This window comes from Brachyhypopomus gauderio, chromosome 10 (genome assembly GCF_052324685.1).
Source record: "Brachyhypopomus gauderio isolate BG-103 chromosome 10, BGAUD_0.2, whole genome shotgun sequence".
Classification (NCBI taxonomy): Eukaryota; Metazoa; Chordata; class Actinopteri; order Gymnotiformes; family Hypopomidae; genus Brachyhypopomus; species Brachyhypopomus gauderio.
Window position 1 is genome coordinate 4,155,216 of NC_135220.1, and position 20,000 is coordinate 4,175,215.

The 20,000-nt window shown below is 46.4% G+C and overlaps 3 protein-coding genes across 11 annotated transcripts in view; 2 read left to right on the forward strand and 1 right to left on the reverse strand.

Annotated features, from left to right (window-relative positions):
* bltp3a (bridge-like lipid transfer protein family member 3A) overlaps positions 1-3,788 on the forward strand; it is a 29,948-nt gene extending 26,160 nt beyond the window's left edge. The window contains exon 21 of the mRNA XM_077018879.1: positions 1,052-3,788. Within this exon, the coding sequence (XP_076874994.1) occupies positions 1,052-1,162 (111 nt within the window). The 3' untranslated portion in view covers positions 1,163-3,788. The remainder of the gene's footprint in view (positions 1-1,051) is intronic.
* A 169-nt stretch (positions 3,789-3,957) lies between these two features.
* Positions 3,958-8,225, reverse strand: taf11 (TAF11 RNA polymerase II, TATA box binding protein (TBP)-associated factor). Of its 2 annotated transcripts, XM_077018875.1 has the most exons (7): positions 8,146-8,225; positions 7,464-7,520; positions 5,611-5,790; positions 5,344-5,480; positions 4,948-5,035; positions 4,750-4,846; positions 3,958-4,661 (listed from the first exon to the last, which is right to left on the reverse strand). In XM_077018875.1, the coding sequence occupies exons 3-7, from the start codon at positions 5,773-5,775 to the stop codon at positions 4,531-4,533; spliced, it is 618 nt and encodes a 205-aa protein (XP_076874990.1). In that variant the 5' UTR covers positions 5,776-5,790; positions 7,464-7,520; positions 8,146-8,225; the 3' UTR covers positions 3,958-4,530. The 2 variants fall into 2 exon arrangements, with proteins under 2 accessions (XP_076874990.1, XP_076874993.1); XM_077018878.1 differs by lacking the exons at positions 7,464-7,520; positions 8,146-8,225 and adding an exon at positions 7,434-7,443.
* Positions 8,226-8,763: 538 nt separating this feature from the next.
* The window catches only part of anks1aa (ankyrin repeat and sterile alpha motif domain containing 1Aa), a 74,561-nt gene continuing 63,324 nt past the window's right edge, over positions 8,764-20,000 (forward strand). For 2 of the 8 annotated variants that reach the window (XM_077018871.1, XM_077018874.1), the window contains exon 1: positions 8,774-9,263. In XM_077018871.1, the coding sequence (XP_076874986.1) occupies positions 9,091-9,263 (173 nt within the window). In that variant the 5' untranslated portion in view covers positions 8,774-9,090. Of the gene's footprint in view, positions 9,264-20,000 lie in introns of all 8 variants that reach the window. The other 6 variants (XM_077018869.1, XM_077018868.1, XM_077018867.1 and 3 more) reach the window with 6 other exon arrangements.

Sequence of the window (20,000 nt, forward strand, 5' to 3'; positions counted from 1 at the left end):
CACACACACACACACACACACACATACATACACACACACACACACACCCACACACACACACACACACACACACACACACACACACACACACACACACTCGTTTGACAGTCCTCCAGCTGTGGATCTGTTTTGCTTTGGAAGTTTTAAGTTACACTCAGCATTGATTCACACAGTATTTCTTATATTTGTTTATCTACCTGGTTTACCCTAGCAACACTTAGAAGGCCACCTGGACCAAGGAACATGAATTAAATGAGATTTAGACCTTTGAAGCAAACACTGAACACAGGCATGAGAAGGCGGGGCTTACTGCTGTCAGTCATACGTCTTCTTCATGCATCTTGGTTCCAACTGAGTGAGACAGTCAGAGAGACGGACGAAAAGCGAGACAGGCAGACAGCGATTACTTTCTCCTCTGTCTCTCTCTCTCCTGTTTTACAGTTCAGTGGTTGCTCTCTGTCCTGTCTCACAGTGCACTTACGTAACGTGAGTCTTAACTGAATGGCCAGGTGGGATTTAGTGTCTTAACTACAGTTCTCAGCTCTAAACGGCCTGTATAATTCATGGCTGAAGTGGTGGTGTTTGTTTTTTCGTTCTGTGCTCAGCCTGAGTATCTGATCTACCTGGCGGTGAGTCCCCAGTGAAGACAGGTGACATTACTCAGTCTAGTCAGTCATTGTTCCGTGTTTATACTAAGATACAGTTCTGGGGTGGGTTTCCCGAAACGTTCGTAGCGCTAAGTACTTCGTAACCTCGTATGAAACGTACGAGGTTAAGAAGTACTTAGCGCTAAGAACCTTTCGGGAAACTCACCCCTGAACAGTAAAACAACCAAATCAAGACGTATAGTTAGAGGGGAGTTCGGACGCCTAACTGTAGCGAGGTTGTGATCTTATATGTGGAGTTCTGTCCTAGTTCTAAACCAGTGTTGGATTACGTAGTGTTAGATGTACTGAAGCGTCAAGACAGTGTAGAACTGTAATGATGGGTGTGTGTCTCACTGCTGCGTGTCTCACTGCTGCGTGTCTCTCTGCTATGTGTCTCTCTGCAGACTCTGGAGTCTCAGCTCTATGACACCCAGGCAGCTCTCAGCGCTGCTCTCTCTGACCGAGAGCGCCTCCTGCTGGAGATTCGCAGATATGACCCGTCCTTCAACCTGTGACCTCCCACTGCAGGAGGGTGATGATGACCACACTCCCGTGTGCCGTCAAAGTACACCTTCACCTCTCAGCAACCCTGAGTCTTCCAGTTCACCATCTCTCTCTCTCCCCCTCTCTTACTCTGTCACCCCCCCCCCACCCTCCACCCCATCTCTCACTCTAGTGCATATTGAATTGACTCAGTTCTTACAGGATGGGGTGTGTCAGTGGGAGGGGCCTTGTGCACTCTGAACCCCGCCCACCCGCCCTACTCTCCCAGTGCACGCTGTCTTCCCCAGTGGGGCTCCGGTAATATCTCAGTAGGGTAGGGTTAGGGTTGCCCCACCTCTCCATGGGCACAACTACCTGTGCACACTACAGCTCAGCTGTACAGTAAAATGGTATAGTTTCATAGGCTGCTATTTAGGTGGATCAACGCAGTGTGAGTGTGTGAGTGTGTGTGTGTGTGTGTGTGTGTGTGTGTGTGAGAGAGAGAGAGAGAGAGAGAGGAGAGAGAGAGTGTGTGTGGTTTTAAGAGAGTATACGGGGTAAAAAAAAAACATCCATTGCACTGTATGAAAACCTGAGCTGTTTCAGTTAAAGTGTGTGTGTGGTAATGCGTGGGCATGTGTATTATTGATTTGGATAATGACATAGTAATGACCTCACTCATGTAGCTCTCATACTGCTCCAGACTCATGTGTGTACGTGTGTGTGTACGTGTGTGTGTCAGTTTGTATAGAACACAACTTTGTTCACGTTCTCATTTTTCTAACATGATTTGCACAAACAAGTCAGGAGACAGAAGCTGTGTGAAATGATTCTGTGGTCATAACACTGACAGCTTGAGTACTTATAAAGATGAACTATTACAATGTCACCATTTGATATATTTACCTTTGGTACTTAAGTGTTAAAGGCGGTACTATAAAGTGTTACGATGGCTTTGGTGCTTAAGTGTTAAAGGCGGTATTATAAAGTGTTACGATGGCTTTGGTACTTAAGTGTTAAAGGCGGTATTATAAAGTGTTACGATGGCTTTGGTACTTAAGTGTTAAAGGCGGTATTATAAAGTGTTACGATGGCTTTGGTACTTAAGTGTTAAAGGCGGTATTATAAAGTGTTACGATGGCTTTGGTACTTAAGTGTTAAAGGCGGTATTATAAAGTGTTACGATGGCTTTGGTACTTAAGTGTTAAAGGCGGTATTATAAAGTGTTACGATGGCTTTCCAGAATCCCACAGAGCTCAGAACTACACCAGTTCTGCTCCAGTAATGTGCAGCTGGTGTAGTGAACAGTGAGGAAATGTCAGTATTACTGAAATTACAGTATTACTGGTCTCGTCTGCCTTTTCTTTACTGAAAATGTCCCCTCAGATATAAAACACCGTGTGTTGAAGGCAAGCTGCAAGGAGCCGTGTAAAAATAACTGCAAGGAGTATATGTGTTGGCTGCACACCAGACATTTCCGTTCGTCTCGGCTGTAGCGACTACACGTGAGAGGGCGACACCTGCTGTCTGTATAGGGGTATGACATCTTGCTCTAATTGGCAATGTGACGTGTGTTGAATTTTGCACACTAACCTGTCACTAAATGTCAATCTGAGAGTATTCTGTCTTCCATATGTGTAACTGGTACAGACCTTTTGTACTGTATATGGAAAAGTCTTTCTGAAGACTTTAAAGTCTCTGAAATCTCTTTACATTTGACAAACTTAATATTGGAACCGTGGAGTAGCTTTTTTGTCACTGCATGGAGTAGGCAAATATTTCCTTTTTTAAACCTTTTTTTTAATATATATATATATTTTTAAGCATGACTTGATATTTTCCGTAGATGAAACAGTGTCAAGGTCACAACCTCTGTCATTTAAAGTATTTTTGTGTCCTGTCAAGATATGACCAAGGTAGAAGTGTATTTGTGTGTTTCCCTTCTGTTAGCAATTTTTACATTTCATTTTCTGTCCTCCATGTGCTTTTAAGCTAATGGCTTACCCTCCACGTGATGAAATGGCTTTTTAATACTGAGGATTCAAGGATTCAGTCTTTCAGCAGGAGGAGATACGTTTCCCTGCACCCTGGCTGGGAAATGTGATTGTTATTCTATGAAACACTATTTATTACCATCATATCTGAAAGCTCATTTGGGCTGAAGAGAACTCGGTGAGACTGCTTTTATGCTGCTCCGGAAGGAGTCAGGCTTTACCTCCAGCACGCCATACTCCGCCTAGTGGCCGTGAGTGGAACTGCAGCAGTCGCGGGGCTGCTCTACTGGCCACAGTTCGATGGTGCTGACCCAGACCTGAGTCCTCCCGCTAGTCTCTACAAACAAAGCCCTCGTTCACATATCTTCCCTCAGCCAGCATACACACACACATGGTGTTTGGATGTGTTTTAGTATCCTGTAGTTTGTATGGCTTTGCCAAAAGTATGTTTAGTATGTTCTTTTAACGTTATCTTAGTTTTCATTTTCTCTAAGTGGTAGTCTGCTAAGGCCTGTAATAATGAGGTCTGCGTACTAATGTCATGATTGTTTGGATGGATGTGACCATTATAATGAAATGGGCCCTGTTTTAGGTAGTTCAGATGACTGATTTAAACATGTGAACCTGTATTCAATTACATATCTGCAAAACATTGCAGCCTACACCCCCCCCCCCCCCACACACACACACACACACCCTCCCTGTTCTGAATACATACAGTATTGTGATCCGATTCCACATTTTATACCTCCATCAATTAAAAAAAAACTTGGTTCTGTGAACCATGACGTGTGAACAAATGACCCTAAATTAATAAAAAGTTTATCTTAAGGTTCAAAATTGTAGTTTGTGTTTATTTCCCATGCAGTGAGAGTGTAAGAGGGGGCTGTACAAAGGGCTATGTCACTGTACAAACTAAAGTACAGCAAGGTTGTAGGAACTTCAATTACTGGAAGATTGTTCCTTAGAAATCTATCTAGGTAAAAGTCATAACATTTTACAAACACTTTATTTAAACAAATAAACCTGTAAGTAAATAAAACAAAAGTATTTACATCAAGAACTGGGACTAAATCATTAAAATAAAGGCATGAAATAAATCTTTCATGAAGAAGGATCTTCTCGTCTGCTGATTGGACGGTGTCTCAGGAGAGCAACAGTGGGAGGAGCCGAGATGCTACACTGGTCTCCAGGCCACTTCCTCATCCCTCAGGCAGAACTAACAGAAGAAGGTCTCTGTGTTCCCTTCCCAGCATGCCCCTCCCTCCCTCCACTCTTACAAAGGACCAGTCAGGTACGTTCCTCAACCCTGAGGTCCAGGCCAGCCTGTGAGCCACGAGACAGGCTCTGAAGGACAGTCCGCTCTGAGATGCTGGGGGGGCGGGGCATTGCAGGGGGCGGGGCCCTCAGTGGAAGAGGATGCGTTTGTATTTGGTGTTGGGGATCTGTTCTCTGCTCTTCAGTCTCCTCACCGCCTCCCGCATGTGTTTGGGCTGCAGAGGGGGCGTGTCCCCCCACTTCTCACACACATCCAGAGCTGTAGACAACAGTCACAGCATGAACAACCACAGCCCTGTTAACCCTGCCATCCACTACAAGGACACGTGCCAACCTGGTACGCCTACCTTCTTCAACAATCTCCCCAGCAAACACCTTCGAGATGCCCGACATGGCGATGACCACATTCTGGGAGACAGATGACCCTGTGATGGACTGAATTAGCTGAAAGAGAAGAGAAGAAGTTTAGAACTGCACAAACGTAGCCCGCCTGTCATGGGGCACACGAGCACCAGGCACGCGAGGAGAGGGGAAGACGCTCTCACCCTTTTAATGGCTGCTTTCGGGAAAGCTGCACGTCTGTACATTTCATACCGGTTCAGCTGCTCCTCTGAGAATGAGGACACTAGGACCCTGGGGAAAAGGACACTCGGTTTGCCTTAAAACCACAAGCAAGGACCTCTACTGGTGCTCTGTTCACTTCAAATATGTGGAACAAATCCATCCAAAGATCACACATCCAAAACTGCAGAGAGCATCCAGAGTCAAGAGAATAACTCACTCCATTTTCAGTATTTCATCCTAATCACCATGATTCAGCAATATGAAACACTGTTACTTAACGTGGCCGCTTGTGTACTTTTTTTTAGCGGGTATCAATATTTGACCTCCAGACCCCAACACTGAGGACTCTGTCCCTTGCTGCAGTCAACAACACTCACTGCATCTTCTGAATTTCGTCCTCGTCAATTTTGTGTCGCTTCTCTTTCTTTTTCTCAGGTTCCACTTTTAGTTTCTTTAAGGGGGGGCGCGTTGCACCCGAGGGCCCCTCCTCCTCCTCGTCCTCCTTAATGAGGCCCTGTGGAGACGCGAACCGGAGATTAGAATTAGATTAGAATCAGCCCGAGTACTAAAGCAGTTCTGCGGCAGGTTGTTGAAGGTTCTTCCTGAGGTTTGCTGACGCGTGTCGTCGTGCACGTCTAACTCACCATCTTGTCTTCCTGCTTGGTGGCCAGACGCTCAGCACTCGCCTCGCAGACATTAGATGCACCAGCGCCACCAGAAACGTCTGACGCGTTTTCGTCCTGCAGAGACTGAGGTGCGCTCACGCTATCTGTCACCAGTTCATTCTTCACGCGTGCCGGGTCTGCCATGCCTCCCGTAGTCCACTGGGGACGGACACACACACACAACGGACAAGAGCAGATACAGCTGAAAATACAAGAGCTTGGGGTTCTTGCTGCATTGCTGCAAGTTATTGCTATAAAATGCTTTTCACATTACCCTACAGACCCATTACAAAAAATGTTATCATGGAAAAGTTGATTAATTTCCATGACTCCATTCAAAAAGTCAAACTTTCATAGATTATAGAGTCAGGGCCCACAATTTAAATGTGTTTATTTGTTTATTTTGACATAATAATGGGCTTCCAGCTCATAAAACCCATGAAAACAAGATAAAAAAAAACATTTGAATACTGTGGAGAAATCAGCCCAAACTACTCTAGTAGTTTTTGCAGGAAAAAAAAGGAATTATGATCACATCAAAACAACAAAAATATGGTACTTTCAAAACGATATGTCAATCTCCAATACAGGTTGGGAATCCCTTTGCTTTAAACACTGCCTCAACGCAACGTGGCATTGAGGCAGTCAGCCTGTGGCATTGAGGCAGTCAGCCTGTGGCATTGAGGCAGTCAGCCTGTGGCATTGAGGCAGTCAGCCTGTGGCATTGAGGCAGTCAGCCTGTGGCATTGAGGCAGTCAGCCTGTGGCTTCCAGTTATGGAAGCCCAGATCTCCTTGATGTTTGCCATCGGCTCTTCTTTGTTGTTGGGTCTGATCGCCCTCATTTTCCTCTTGAGAATACTCCATAGATTCTCAATGGGGTTTAAGTCCAGCAAATTGACTGGCCAGTCAAGCACTTTGATGACATGGGCATCAAACCAGGCTTTGGTGCTTCGGGCAGCGTGGGAAAGGGCCACGTCCTTTTGGAAGATGAAATCTGCATCTCCATACAGATCCTCAGCAGAAGGAATCATTAAGTCCTCTAAAACTTTCTGGTAGACTGTTGAGGTGACCTTTGGTACAGGTGTTGGTAAACTCTGATTTTTAAATCAGACACTGCACCCCAAATCATGACCGACTGGATATTTCACACTGGACCTGTTTGGGTTCTGTTCCTCACCCATCTTGGACCTTGATTTCCGAATGAAAGGCACACTTTTCTTTCATCGGAAAAGGACCTTGGATCACTGACCAACAGTCCAGCCCTTCTTCTCCTTGGCCCAGTTGAGACGCTTCCTACATTGGCTCAGGTTCAGAAGTGGCAGGACCCAAGGAACCAGACATCTCCCTCCCTATCCTGTTTTCATGGGTTTTATGAGCTGGAGGCCCAAATTATGTAGAAATAAACAAATACATACTTGAAATCGTTTAAATTGTGGGCCCTGAACCTATAATCTATGAAACCTTTTGAATGGAATAATGGATATTCTAATTTTTTGGAATGGGTGTGTATTACCAGGCCAGAAAACTATCAGAACCACCGTGTTTAAAACGGGTCAATCCTTGATTTTGTACACGTAGCTAAATTGCATGACCGATTAAAACACAAAATGGAGTTAAGATCATTATAGTTCTGCTAAAATGACCAGCTACACCATTTAGCTAGCAAACCTATACACCAACTATCACTGTCACGATCTTACGTGTTTTACATTAGATATCTGTCAAATAAAAACACACTGGAGTTACACAAAACACCTCGGATTTATCATTAATATTAACTGATGAAGAATAGAAAACGTACCGAATTGTAGAAAGACTTATAATTACCTACCTATAGCAGCCTCGCGGAAGTGAATCTAGTCTCAACAGCAGCGATAACTTCCTGTCCCTGAAAATGTCAAAATAAGAGTCACAGACGCAGATAATTCGGTTTTTATACAGTTTTGTGTATTTACACTGACGAGGCGTACAAATGCATGTACAAATACATTTTAGATTAAAGTAAAAATACATATATTGCGCTATGTTTTTGAAGACTATGAGAAAATGTTTTGTCAACTACAATGACTTGTAGGAATGTGAGGGTGTTACAATAAATATTTACAGATTTACAGAGTCACAGATTTGTTTTCATCTTATCTGTACTAGACCACTCTCCACTATCAGGTGAACACAAAAAGAAACTGTTTATAAAATGTATTCATTTAGCCATTCTTGCGGTCATTCCTTGTGGTTTTGTAAATTGAACTGAATTCTAAGCTATAAATGTAACACAATATTTCAGCATCTAGCTTGCATCGACAACATTTTTTATGGTACTTGTGGTTGTTTTTGTACTGCAGTATAGGCCTAAATTCCCAAAAGAGAGCTGCTGGTGTTTCAGAGCTACAGTTCTCTGCAGGGCGTCACTCCCATGAACAATACCCACAGAACATACCGTAATATATCACTGTCATCATCATATCTTCTGAGCAGACACCAAGAACCATGTGTTTTATGTAGGCCATATTTACCTGCTTTTTCCTTTGGGATAAAACTGATTCACTCAGCAGAAGGGGCATAAACACAGTGCCAAGAGTCTGAGATTTTTTTTGTGAAATGACTTCTGTGGAAATAGAGTTCAAACAAGAAGGAAGAGAACCCGCAAATACTAAACGTGCGAAAAAGTAAATATCTAAGTAAATATCTATTTTCAAGATATTTCACTACTTATGTGTTATCAACATTTTTCTTAATATTTTAAGGAAAGGCTATCACAGGGGGAAAAAATCCTTAAACTTGGCTCAGGTCAGGAGAGCCAATAGTGACTTCTGGCACGCTTGGACGCCATGATCTACATGAACTACACTGTTAAATAAACTGTACACAATGCATTTGCTGTTGGTGTTGCAAATCTTGACATTATAAATAACAAATGCCAACAACAAATGCACTATAGTCATTTGTGCATTTATGCTTCCATTTATGACAAAAATCTTCTTAAATGAAATAATCGGATTTTTTTGCTCCAAGTTGAATCACATTGTCTCTGTGGTTCTGGTTCACCCCGTTGACCGTAAGCAGGCGGGCGGGTCAGTAGACCAGTGGGGATTTGTTTCTGGATCGATACTACATAATGGGCGTATGGGCAAACCCAAACCTATCGGCTGTATTGATCCCGGTTCCCTAATAGGGCATTAGGAGAGTGAGTGTAATGAAGCGATTAGGCTCCACGTCTCGGGAGCGACCCGCACGGTGAGGCGAGCGGTTCGGAAGTGACGTGTCCGGGGCGGACGGAGGAAGTTTGTGCGGCGGCGCTGGGAGGAAAGTTTTCCCGGAGCGGGAACAACACACGAGAGGACGGAACCGGAGCGGAGCGCAGCCGGGCCGGACGACAAACCCTTCGGTCTCCCCTCACCACCACCACCACCCCGTGAATCGGCTCCGTGTCCCCCGCGGGCTCCCCTCACCCCCCGGTGATGGGGAAGGAGCAGGAGCTGCTCGAGGCGGCGCGCACCGGGAACCTCGCCGCCGTGGAGAAGCTCTTGTCCGGGAAGAGACAGTCGGCGGGCGGCGGCGGCGGCGGAGCGGGCAGCGCGGGTGGCGGCGGCGGACACGGCTCGTCCTCCCACCCGCTGTCCAGTTTACTCAGGTAAAACGTCCAAACACCGGCGGGGGGATGAAGAACGAGGTCTGTAGCTACCGTGTGAAAACATATATTATATTACTGGGATAAGGGCGGGTTCTGGTTCCGAACAACAGCCCGTCTCGGGCTCGGTACATTTAGATAAGGGCTTAAAGAGCTGGAAATGTGTTGTGTGGAAACAAACAGGCGGTCCTACATGGGCATAACGGATCCGTGCCGACACCTCTGGCCCGCTCCGGTTCTCCTAGCACGGCCACTGGTGTAGGGTGGACCGGCTCGGCCCGCTCCGCTTTGTACCCAGACTGGACATCTGTTAAAACACGAAATTAAAATAATAATAACCGAATATCACTGTAGTAGTGGACTAGTGGTCCTCCCACCCGACGGGTCTTTGCTAGCTGCATATTGTTCGGAACCAATAAACATGTGAGTTGTACGAGCCCACATTGAGATGGGGATCAGTCCGTAAACACTGTATAAAAATAAAACACCAACCGAATGCCTTTAATACGGAAAGTGTGCGAATATTGATTTTCATTTGGTGAGAATAAATGAGTTATTAAACATTAACAGACCACGTCCGTATGTGTTTTCTGATAAGCCTGGTCGTCTGCAATGTTTCTGCATGAAGTTAAACTGAAACTAACACATAACGGGTGTGTTCAGTCCAAACACTGTTCAGTTAAATGAGGTTCTGGACGGGGCTGTCCGAGCATCAGCGCTGCGCTGTGGTCTATGGACGAGGTGGCTGAAAAACATCTGATTCAGACGTTCTCCGCCAATGATATTTGAACTTTGGCAATGTCCGCTTGCCCTGTTTGTATTATATACCATTCAGGTTTCACTTGGAGATTTATTAGTCCTCGTTGTGGTTGACTCTAACCATTGTGAAATCCAGCCGCACCTCACTGTTGAGTCTTCTGAAATCTGTAATCTTAAAGTGGCAGTGTGGGCTCCCTGTGCAGCCACTCAATTACATGTCTCCGGTGTTGAGGCCCAGCACACGGGTCTCCGGTGTTGAGGCCCAGCACACGGGTCTCCGGTGTTGAGGCCCAGCACACGGGTCTCCGGTGTTGAGGCCCAGCACACGGCTCTCCGGTGTTGAGGCCCAGCACACGGCTCTCCGGTGTTGAGGCCCAGCACACGGCTCTCTGGTGTTGAGGCCCAGCACACGGCTCTCCGGTGTTGAGGCCCAGCACACGGCTCTCCGGTGTTGAGGCCCAGCACACGGGTCTCCGGTGTTGAGGCCCAGCACACGGGTCTCCGGTGTTGAGGCCCAGCACACGGGGCTCCGGTGTTGAGGCCCAGCACACGGGGCTCCGGTGTTGAATGAGCCTGCGCTCTCTCTTCTCAAGTTAATTGCATTAGAGAGACTTAATCACAATTCCAGTGCGGAGACTCTTGCAGGCGGCTTGAATCTGAGCGTGGAGCCTGGAGGCCTTTGTCTCCCGTTTGCTGTGGTGTCTCTGGCCTGGCTGAGTCCACGGCTGTCATGGTCAGGCAGTGAGAGGGACCGGGCAGCATGTAATGGAGCAGAATTAATGGGTGATGGTGTGTGTTTGGTGCCAGAGAGAGAGAGCGAGACCGACGAGGGAGAGAATTTGTGTGCGTATGAGAGAGAGAGAGTGAAAGAGACAGACAGATACAGCAGTGAGAGAGGAAGAGGGACAAAAGTGAGGGAGAGGGTGAAGAGTGAAACTGGCCATCCCTCCTGCTGTGTGCCTGCTCTCCTCTCAGTCCTGTATAAGTCCCCGAGAATGCTGCGATCTACATTCATTTTTCACCAGTGAATGTTTAGATCCAGTTTGGTGAGCCCCAGACGCCTGTAGAGAAGTGCTGTGATTGCGTTACTGATGTTTGATTTACAGTGTCTAATCCAAATGTCAGTTGTCTGATTTTGCTGTGTAAACACGAGCAGGGCCGGGTGTGTGTTGGTGTGGGTAGAGAGCCTGACGCACGGCCTGCTCGCTAATGACGGCCTTATCTGCTGCGAGGAGTGGACGTGTCCGTTAGGGGACTCGACGTGCTGAGGTTTCCCGTGGGTCTGCCCCCTCTGACGACCTCTCACCCCTGCCAAAATCAAAATTCCTCCCGAGCAGGTTTGACTCTGGAATGTGGCTTGTATTGTGTAGGTTTTAATAGCATGTTTGCTCTTAGCCTCTGAGGAATGTGATCTTTTTGGCTGTTATGCAGAATAGAGGATTGTGCCCCCAGCAGTTCAGAACCAGGGGCCGTCGCTCCCCCTTAAATGGTCCAGTACCTTGTGAAGCACACCACCCTGGTTCTCCACCTGCTCTTCACACAGACTGTCTCTCGCAGTCTGGCCATGTCAGCCTCGCTCAGACGCGCACGCACTCCGGGTTTCATAATTGATCTAGAATGTGAGGAGTATTCCTGCACTGTTATTCCCTTCGTTGTGTTGGTGTCGTGTCGAGACTTGTCCCCGCTGTTGTGTAAGGACTGAAAACATCCAACTCTCTGCTTCCTGGAATGTCTCTCGTTCCAACGTGGATAGCGAGCAGACCTGGACAAGCTGCCTGATTTAAAGTTGAGACACGAAATATCGTCCCCCCACAAACGAACCCGTGATTCCACTCGTTCGCGTGAACCTCGTCTCTCTCCGAGACCTTGTCATGGGTTCAACGCTGTGTGAGCACAAGGTTCAGACACATCACGTTTATTAAAAGTTACTGTAGTTCTGTGGAACTGGTGGTCTGGTGAAGGGAGTTTCACTTCCGTGTGAATGTTTCGAGTGTCACTGGTCACACTGGACATGACCACCACCTGAATGGCAAACCACACGGCTTACCTTTGGCTATCTAAGGTAAAATACAACTCAATGACAAACTCTGAAGCGAATGCATTTTCTTATCACTTAAATTGTAACTTTTTTCCAATCTGCAGAAACAAACACCCACTGATACTGACAGAGAGGTCACCAAAGTCAGCACATTACGGGAATACAGCGCTTTACTAATGGCAGATACCAGAACATGTGTATCGGTGAACCCGCTGGCATACATGTTGGGTTCTTCAAAAAGCTTTTGTTGACCTTTCCAGGAGGTGTGGGGGTGTGGTGCTGTTAGCTGTTACTGTTTTACATTTACAGGATTGGCCTTGTTTCTTAGTAAGTGTGCTCCCTGGGAATGAAACCCACAACGTTGATGAGAGGATCCAGTTTGGTGTTGAACATGGCCACCGTGGTGCACACACCTTCCAGTCTGTGAAGTCTTTGGTTAATTAACCTAATTGTGGGTTTGTGTGTCACTGCATGAGTGCTGTTGGTACGTATGACCGCCAGACGTCAGATCTACGATAACCTACAGCGAACCTCACTTCAGGTTTCTCACACACAGAAACAAAGTAACATTCATCTCCCACCTGCCCAATAAACGGGCGTAGATACTGGAGATGGGGCGAGAGAGAGGGCGTTTGGCTGGGACTGGGGTGTCACGCTCGGCTCCCCCAGCTCTCCTGGATACTACTGAGAGACTCAGCAAGCGTAGGGCCTGCATCTCCTTCCAGACACGAGACCACTGCAGAACCTGCCTGCAAACATCTGGAGGTCAACAGGCTTTTGTGCACCGTGCTCTTCCTCCTCAGGCTGGGTGAGCTACAGGAGACACACGAGTAACTGAGCTTAAGGGGGAAGGTTAACGCTAGAACTTCAGCAGAATGATCATAGTAGATCTGTTGTTGTTGTTGTTGTTGCTGTTGTTGTTTTTCAAGTTCTTTCATGGAAGATGCAGATGGATCCTTGAGCTATTAGTTGAGTTCCAGTTCTGCTGTTGTCTGCCGTCTTGGCCCAGAGGTGACCACGGTCCTACCCTGACTACCCTTTGTGAAGTGATGAAGAAACAACTGCTTCGTCCTGCACGCCTGCAGTTGGAGTGTGTGAAGCTCTCTGGCTGTGTGGATTGAGGAAGTGGTCACGGTCTATTGGCCTGGTGTTGGTGCTAGTGTTGCTTCTATATTTCCTGCCACGGGTGTCTGCAAGCAGTTAAAGGTTTTACTGTGTCTCACTCCTGAGACACAGTAAAACCCCCTGAGGGGGGACGTCTATGAAGGGAAGAGGGGAGGTCTATGAGGTGAGGTCTATGATTGAAGAGGGAGGTCTTTGATCGAAGAGCAGAGGTCTGACGGGGGATATCTATGTTTGAAGAGGGGAGGTCTATGATTGAAGAGGGGAGGTCTATGATCGAAGAGCGGAGGTCTGAGGGGGGACGTCTATGAGGGAAGAGGAGAGGTCTATGATGGAGAGGTCTATGATGGAGGAGGAGAGGTCTATGAGGGGGAGGTCTATGATTGAAGAGGGGAGGTCTATGAGGGAAGAGGGGAGGTCTGAGGTGGGGACATCTACGAGGGAAGAGGAGAGGTCTATGAGGGAGGGGTCTATGATTGAAGAGGGGAGGTCTATGAGGGGGAGATCTATGATTGAAGAGGGGAGGTCTATGAGGGGGAGATCTATGATTGAAGAGGGGAGGTCTATGAGGGGGAGATCTATGATTGAAGAGGGGAGGTCTATGAGGGAAGAGGGGAGGTCTATGATGGAGAGGTCTATGATGGAGGAGGAGAGGTCTATGAGGGAGGGGTCTATGATTGAAGAGGGGAGGTCTATGAGGGGGAGGTCTATGATTGAAGAGGGGAGGTCTATGAGGGGGAGGTCTATGATTGAAGAGGGGAGGTCTATGAGGGAAGAGGAGAGGTCTATGAGGGAGGGGTCTATGATTGAAGAGGGGAGGTCTATGAGGGGGAGATCTATGATTGAAGAGGGGAGGTCGAAGAGGGGAGGGAGGAGCACGGGTCTGTGGTGGAGATGACACCCACCTCCTGGATTGTGGTGCCAGACTGCTCAGCTTTCTCATTTCACGCAGCTTTGGCTGCTAAACAGGTCGACGTTTCACCTTTTCTGCACTGGAAATGACGAACTGTTCTGTTCACAGAGCTGTTATCTTTTGAACTATTAAACTCAAACGTGGCACATTTCTGATAGGCCTGTTTGACACCCCTGTTTGGCTTGTGAACAGGACTGTGGGGATTATTTATCACTTCCTTTTGAACTGACCTTTCCCCTGGAAGCAAAGGTTTTAGTTTAGCTAAAGTTGCACTGCTTACAACACTGAATTTGTTTTTTAATGTTCATTATAAACTTGAATATTAGTAAAGCAGTGTCTTGGTTGTCTGTAGGGGTGTGCGCTTATGTGAGATGTTGTTTGTCTGTATACACATATATGGGAATGTGGTGTGTGTCTTGATTGTAGGTGTGTGTGAGAGACTGGGTTGTTTGTCTTTATACACATATATGGGAATGTGGTGTGTGTCTTGATTGTCAGTGTGTGTGTGAGACTGGGTTGTTTGTATACACATATATGGGAATGTGGTGTGTATCTTGATTGTCAGTGTGTGTGAGACTGTGTTGTATGTCTGTATACACATATATGGGAATGTGGTGTGTATCTTGATTGCTGCGGTGATATTGTTTTGTCACTGCAGTTTGAATTCCCCAGCAGATGCGATATTGATATGCAGGCCTACAACACAAACGAGCGCTCTAACCAATCACAGTGTTTTCTTCAGCACTCTAACCAATCCCAGTGTTTTCTTGAGCAATCGTGTGTGCATCCTGACCAACCATTGATTCACTGGTTCTTGAGTGTCCTGTACACGTTTCCTGCTCCTGTCAGTGTGCATGTATAACACACGTAAGACTGCAGTCCACACACCCATTTTCCACTGTGTGTCCTCCATCGTCCTGCCTTTGTGATTGTGTCATCTGTAGTGCAGAGATTGGTGTCGTTTATTGTATGCTGTTGTGCACAGTTTATTGCATCTGTGTGTCTGGTTGCACTCTCTGTATTCTGCCTTATTTATGATGCACTACCGGTGCCTGGTGTCTGTCTGTCTGTCTGTCTGTCTGTCTGTCTGTCTGTCTGTCTGTCTGTCTGTCTGTCTGTCTGTCTGTCTGTTAGCACCATATCCTGCTGATTCACTCGACACGTCTGTGGTAAGAAGCAATGATTGAGCTTGACTTGATTTTGATATGTGGATTGGGGGTGTGGCTTGTGTGGATTGGGGTGTGGCTTGTGTGGTTTAGGGTGTGGCTTGTGTGGTTTGGGCTTCTGTGTTCATTCAGGATGCTGTGTCTGTTTTTAGGACTTCTTTCTTGTAGCTAATCGTTACTTTTTATAGCAGGTCAGTCAGCTGCTTGTGTTTTTGTGTGTGAAGCCTGGAATAAGAGAAAGGCACTTCCTGTTCATGAGCACACAACGGTTTATTACGTTGTCTTGTATGGTCTGCATGGGGTGTGTATCTGTGGGTGGGTGTGTCTGTGTGGGTAAGCGAGCGTCTTAATCACAACACTTAAAGTCAAGTCTGGGTCACACCCCCCTCTCCACAGTTATCCTCGTCATCTAGTTCAAACTTCATAAAGTCGAGAAGAGGAGAAGGATGCTGGGTTAGCAAGACCTGACCAGCACCCTTGTGCTATATTCTGTAGTGTATCTGCAGGCTTGTGTCCTAGTAGTCTGATATAGTCCCACTAGTCTGATACAGGGCCAAGAGTCTGATATAGTCCTAGTCAGTCTGGGGGGTGGGAGTGTCCGTCTTCAAGGGCTCTCGCTCCAAACTAGAACCACTGACCAAACCTCTGCCGGGCTTCACTGTTAAAGGTTGCAGGACAGAACTGGACCTACTTCCTTAGGTTTCAGTCCTGCAGCTGTAATGACAACATAGAATTAGAAATATATCTAATAAATGATTTATTGGGTTATTAATCTAATATAAAGAAGTACATCTACATTAAAGATCTACTCTAACATGTAACATGATGATGTTGCGTGATGGTGGCGTAGCGTGATGGTGGCGTAGCGTGACGGTTGCGTTGCGTGACGGTGGCGTTGCGTGACGGTGGTGTAGCGTGACGGTGGCGTAGCGTGAAGGTGGCGTAGCGTGACGGTGGCGTAGCGTGACGGTGGCGTAGCGTGACGGTGGCGTAGCGTGACGGTGGCGTAGCGTGATGGTGGTGTAGCATGTGTATAATGTGCCACAGTGGTGTGTTTCCTGCCAGGACAGCTTGGCCTTTATCAGGAAGGAACAGAACATTGCCTCTCACATCATGTTATCGCCGCTGGTCATGATATTTTAGTTCATGATTGCCATGCAAATAATTGGGATTAAACATATTTTATGTTATAAGCCTTATGGCAGTGTAATGATGCACGTACGGAATGGCTTTTGAAGAAAAGCTCTTTACTGGCTCTAAGCACTGGACAAGGTTTTACTCTAGCTTCAGTTTCTTGTCTCCTTTTGTCATTAACGAGTTTATGTAAATATAAGATGAAGTGTGAACATTATGATGAGTTAATCTTACACTGCCCACCTACACTGGGCTTGGGGTCAAAACGGTGCTTGTGGATGCCGGTCAGTGTAGTGGTGCCATGAAACGCAGAACTCCAGATAATACAGAAATAAATGTATTGATTTGTTGATTTCATTGATTTGTTTGGGTTGGGCATTACACAGTGACAGATTACACATTCACAAGTTGGGTTTCTTTTCCTGCTAAGAGACATCAGGGCTGTTTGGAACAAACCTGCATAGCAGGTCCTTATCAGTGCTATATCAGTATGATGTTTTGAGAAGATTCACAGTATCACCATTCACCACATTTTTCAGAGCGTCATGTAAATAAGAACATAAGAATCCTGTTTTACGTGTTTATGAGAGAGTGTAATATCTGTAGGCTGGTGTTAAGCTAATAAATCAATGATCCTAAGTCTTGTCAATGTGTGTAGTCACATGAGCAGTGTGGAATCTCTCAAATCCTGGTGTGGAATGTTCCACCTTCAGATGATGTCCATACTTTCATTCACAAGATTCCTGGAAGATCTCAATAGCACTGTTGGAGACACGACTACTTATGTGTGTTCAGGAAGCTTTTGGTAAAAACATTCTGAAACGGAGTCTGGTTTAATCCTGACAGGAAAGTGTTGACTCACTGTGTCCTGATTGAAGACACTGAGGTAAGAAAAGTGGTTTGGGTCACTTTACTGTGGTGTGGTTTCACCTCTCCATGGGTCTTCCAAGGAAACACACACACACACACACACACACTCCTCACGAACCCAGTCTGCAGTGGTGTTGTCTGGTTCTCTGGTGCTTGTGCACGGAGGAAAGCCATCCATCCCTTCAAGCTCGGCAGAATACCACGTCCTACTACGTCCTAGCTGTGGCTGTGACTCCATGGCCAAAGCCCTTTTCCTCAAACGAGACCCTGCCGTGCGCAGGCCATGCGGCTAGTGCGATTCTCCCTCTGACTAGCAGCTCATTCACTTCTTCTGTTTGGCTCGAGTGGAGATTTTTCCCCGCAAATGAAGCTGAATGTTTAAGGCTTCACTCCAACGCTCTTCTACACTTTGAGCCCTTGTCTCCACCGTAACCCCTCTATCCTATAGTAGCACTTCCTCTATTCCTGTCCTGGTTCACAGGCCCATTCTGCTGATAGCTAGGGCTGTCTGTTCTTATTCAACACTTCCTGAACTGAAGCCATGTTACAGCCAGATAAAGGAGTATCTCTTGCTCTTTCTCTTCCTCTTCTCTTTCTCTAAGTTATGTGTGCTAAACACGTGTCCAGAATATAAATGGTCTGGTTTTTTCCTCATACTATAATTCAGAATTGTCTCGTTTAGTTTCAGGATTTAAAAATGTAATCTGCTAAAATCTCATGTCACATCACACCTCATAAACAGGAGATGCTATGAACTTGTGTAACCTTTAACCTCCTTGTTATAGAGACGTGACTGGTGTTCGGGTTGTTAGCTGGTGTGATGGCTCATGGGTATCATGACCTCTTCACCCGCTGTCAGACCGAGAGGATGATGATCTGATGATGACCTCTTCTGAGTTTCTGGACCCCATTCAGTGTTCATTTGTCATAGTAATTAGGGTCACAATTATAGCAGTTATAGCGTAATTATGGCTCTCTCTGTATATCTGAGATCTTGTCACTTGATCACTATAAATCAAGCTGAAGGCTTTTTCACTGTTACCATGGTAGCCATGATCCTGCAGAAGGTGTGGCTACTACAGTGGGAGGGGCCAGGTGGGCTCTGTGTCAAATGTAGTAGTAGTAATAATAATAATAATAATAATAATAATAATATGGACACGTATGGTATGGACACGTGACCGTCTGACTTTATCCCACGTTTCATGAAGGTGCCATGGAAATGAAGAAACTGAACTAGAAACCTGAACTGTGCAGCGTCCTGTGCCCTACACAGCATGCTGAACTAGGTTGCGGCCTGAACTCTGTGTGTGTGTGTGTGTGTGTGTGTGTCCAGTAGTTTCATGAGATGTTCTGGGTAGAGTGAGAGGTGCACTCAGTAGTCATATGAACCAATATATGTATGCACGCACGCATGTGTGTGTGTGTGTGCGCCTGTGTGCGTGTGTGTGCTGTTCGGCCTCCTGCTGATCCAAAGCAGCTGAAACTGAGCAGACAGGACGCGATCTATTTCCAGATGGGAGAACTGGGTCGCCTCCCTCTCTGGGAATTACTGTCTGTCCGGCCACCACTTTCATAGTGAGATATCCAGGTGTGTGTGTGTGTGTGTGTGTGTATGAGTGTGTGTGTGTGTGTTTAATTCCCCAGACTGGTTCGTGTTTGCACACTCAGGCAGTGTAAAGGCCTGTAGTTTGTAGGGGCATTGAAACGCTGGTGTTACTCTGTCCCTTTGTGACCTGTTAGTGTCCTTATAGTTTAAATGAGTCCTAACTAGTTTAACAGTGTCCTCCTCGTTGGGTCTGATTGGTCCCTGGCTGTCCCAGCACACACGCTACACATCGGCTACTCCGTCAGTCAGTCATCTTGATTTCAGGCCTTTTTTTGAAACTGTCACATTGTAACCAGTTTATCATTGTGCATTCAGCTGTACTAGGACATTTCAGGCTTTGCAGCATAATTAAGACCGAGGCGTTATAGTAAGACAACCATTTATCTGTATTTTGTTATTATGACTTGATGAACAGGTATTTACACGTCACTGTAGGCCAGGAGGACAAACTCATGGTGAGCTCTCGTGGGCGAATGGCGGCTGTCCTTCTGAGTTGGGTGTGGCTTCATGCTCAGTGGGTGTGGCCACATGTTCTCTGGGATTCAGACTCAATAAGAGGAATTATGTTTGATGCCTAAATTAGCTACTGAGCTACGTCATCTGAGTTTTCATGTGCAGTCCATCTGTTTATTTCTGCTGGAGGACACACACTAGACTGTTTCTCCTGTCACGTTACACAGATCTTCTCAGACAGGTGTGTTGGTGCTGTGGTAGTGGGTTTGCCTGATGTCGTGTGTGTGTGTGTGTGTGTTTGTGTGTTTGTGTGTGTCACAGCACTAACTACACATGGCTGCCATGTTTCATAGACTCAGCAATCAGTCTGTCTCTCTCTCTCTCTCTCTCTCTCTCTCTCTCTCTCTCTCTCTCATCTCCCTTTCCAGCTGCAACCCTCTTCACTCTGATACCTCCACTGGGAAATTAGGGATTAGAGTTTCCTTTCACTGCCCACTTCTTAAGTCATGTCCACACACACACACACACACACACACACACACACACACACACACACACACACACACACACACACACACACACACACCACCTACAGTGTGTATACTTGTATACTTGTCTGTAGACATGGAAGAGGAAGGCCCTCATGCACTTGTGACGGTATGGGGTTGTCACACAC

Coding starts and splice junctions, on each gene's coding strand:
- taf11 (XM_077018875.1), bottom strand. CDS start 5,775: ATGGCAGACCCGGCACGCGTGAAGAATGAACTGGTGACAGATAGCGTG. Junction 5,036..5,343: donor GACGAAATTCAGAAGATGCA/GTGAGTGTTGTT, acceptor CCTTTTCCCCAG/GGTCCTAGTGTCCTCATTCT. Junction 4,847..4,947: donor CGAAAGCAGCCATTAAAAGG/GTGAGAGCGTCT, acceptor CTTCTCTTTCAG/CTAATTCAGTCCATCACAGG.